The 1,715-nt window shown below is 37.0% G+C and overlaps 1 protein-coding gene across 1 annotated transcript in view; it reads left to right on the top strand.

The window, feature by feature from the left end:
* The window catches only part of GALNT1 (polypeptide N-acetylgalactosaminyltransferase 1), a 91,338-nt gene that overhangs the window by 23,035 nt on the left and 66,588 nt on the right, over nt 1–1,715 (top strand). Inside the window, exon 3 of the mRNA XM_019637899.1 lies at nt 670–844. Coding sequence (XP_019493444.1) covers nt 670–844 — 175 coding nt within the window. The remainder of the gene's footprint in view (nt 1–669; nt 845–1,715) is intronic.

Genomic DNA, 1,715 nt, shown 5'->3' with positions numbered 1-1,715 from the left:
GCAATTATTACAGTAAGAGATACCAATTGACTAGAGACAGAAGAACCTTAGATGAAATGATGTGTTAGTCAACAGCAGAAAATGGAGAGATTCAGAAAAGTTATAGGCAAGCGAAGCCGTTTTAGCTGGGCCTTGAAGAGAAATCAGTGTTTGATACTGCAGAGCTAGGAGTGGGAAGGAGTTGCCAAGGGAGGGGACCTGTGTGAGCAAAGGCACCAAAGCCAAAAAACGTGAGGTAGATTTGGAAGAAAGGAGTGAGTTGCTATTTGAGGATGAAGTACTGGGGAGAGGGTGGTGGAGAGCAAAGGGCTGGTAAGTTTGGCAAGTTAGGTTAAATTCCACATTAAAGAGATTGGACTTTGGAGACCATGGGAATAACACAATGAAGGCTATGCTTTAGGGAGGCTAATGTCGTAACAATATTAGGGATGGGTGTGCCAAAGCTATGCAGTGATTCAGGTGAGTGGTGCAAGGGGAGGAGGTTTTGAGTCAGGACACTAGTGTGGAAGTGGAGGACAGGGAAACCCCTAGGAGGTGTTGCAGAATGGGAGAGGATGGGCTCAGAAATGGCCCTTGTTGTTGAGGGCACAGTTTTAACTCAAATGTTATTAACAGAAACATGAATTGATTGCTATAAAATTGTTAGTTAAGTTTCCTCCTTATTCTTAGTTCTAGAGCCAGTACAAAAGCCTCATGAAGGTCCTGGAGAAATGGGGAAACCAGTCGTCATTCCTAAAGAGGATCAAGAAAAGATGAAAGAGATGTTTAAAATCAATCAGTTCAATTTAATGGCGAGTGAGATGATTGCACTCAACAGATCTTTACCAGATGTTAGATTAGAAGGGTAAGTACTTACTGTTGTCCTGATAGTATTTAATTTGAATGAAAGAGTATGTTCTGAATTCCCAATATATTGCACTTCAGTGTTGACTGTTCTTGAAATGAATGTTATATCACTAATTTACTACTTATCCCACTTAGAAATAATTAAATGCTGATAAAATAACACCTTAAGTTACTATTGATCATTAGAACTATGTATTTCATGCTTTGGGAAGTAGTTGTTTATCTTAATAGATTAAGATGGTAGGGGTTTTTAACTTCATTATTATCAAAACATTCATATGATCAACTTTTTAAAAGAGTCTTTTACGTGCTATGTAACTTAAAACAGTCAAGCATACAGTTGTAAGTGTACAGATTACTGAATTTTTACATATGTATATATCTGTTTAACCATCATCCAAATCAAAATACAGAACATTTCTATCAACCCTGAAAGTTCTCGTATGTTCCTTTCCAGTCAATACTCCCATCCAGAGAGGCAGCCTTTGTTTTGACCTCTCTACACATAGATGAGTTTTGTGCCTTTTTTGAACTTCTTATAAATGGATCCGTATGGCATATATTCGGTTGTGTCTTTGAAATACATGTTGTTGTGTGTATCAGAAGTTTATTCTTTTCCAGTGCAATGTAGTGGTTTAATGTGAATATACCATAGTTTATTTACATATTGATAGGCAATTGGGTTGCATCCACTTTTTGACTATTATGAATTAAGCTATTGTGGCATTCTTGTGCATGTCTTTTGGAGGAATTAAGCTTTTATTTCTATTTGGTATGTATTAGGGAAAAGGACTAGGATGTACATTTATATACATTTAGCATGTGCTGCCAAGCATTTTTCTAAGATGGTTGTACCAATTTACATTCCT

This window comes from Hipposideros armiger, unplaced genomic scaffold (assembly GCF_001890085.2).
Source record: "Hipposideros armiger isolate ML-2016 unplaced genomic scaffold, ASM189008v1 scaffold_36, whole genome shotgun sequence".
Lineage (NCBI taxonomy): Eukaryota > Metazoa > Chordata > Mammalia > Chiroptera > Hipposideridae > Hipposideros > Hipposideros armiger.
This window is presented reverse-complemented; position numbering and strand designations above follow the sequence as displayed.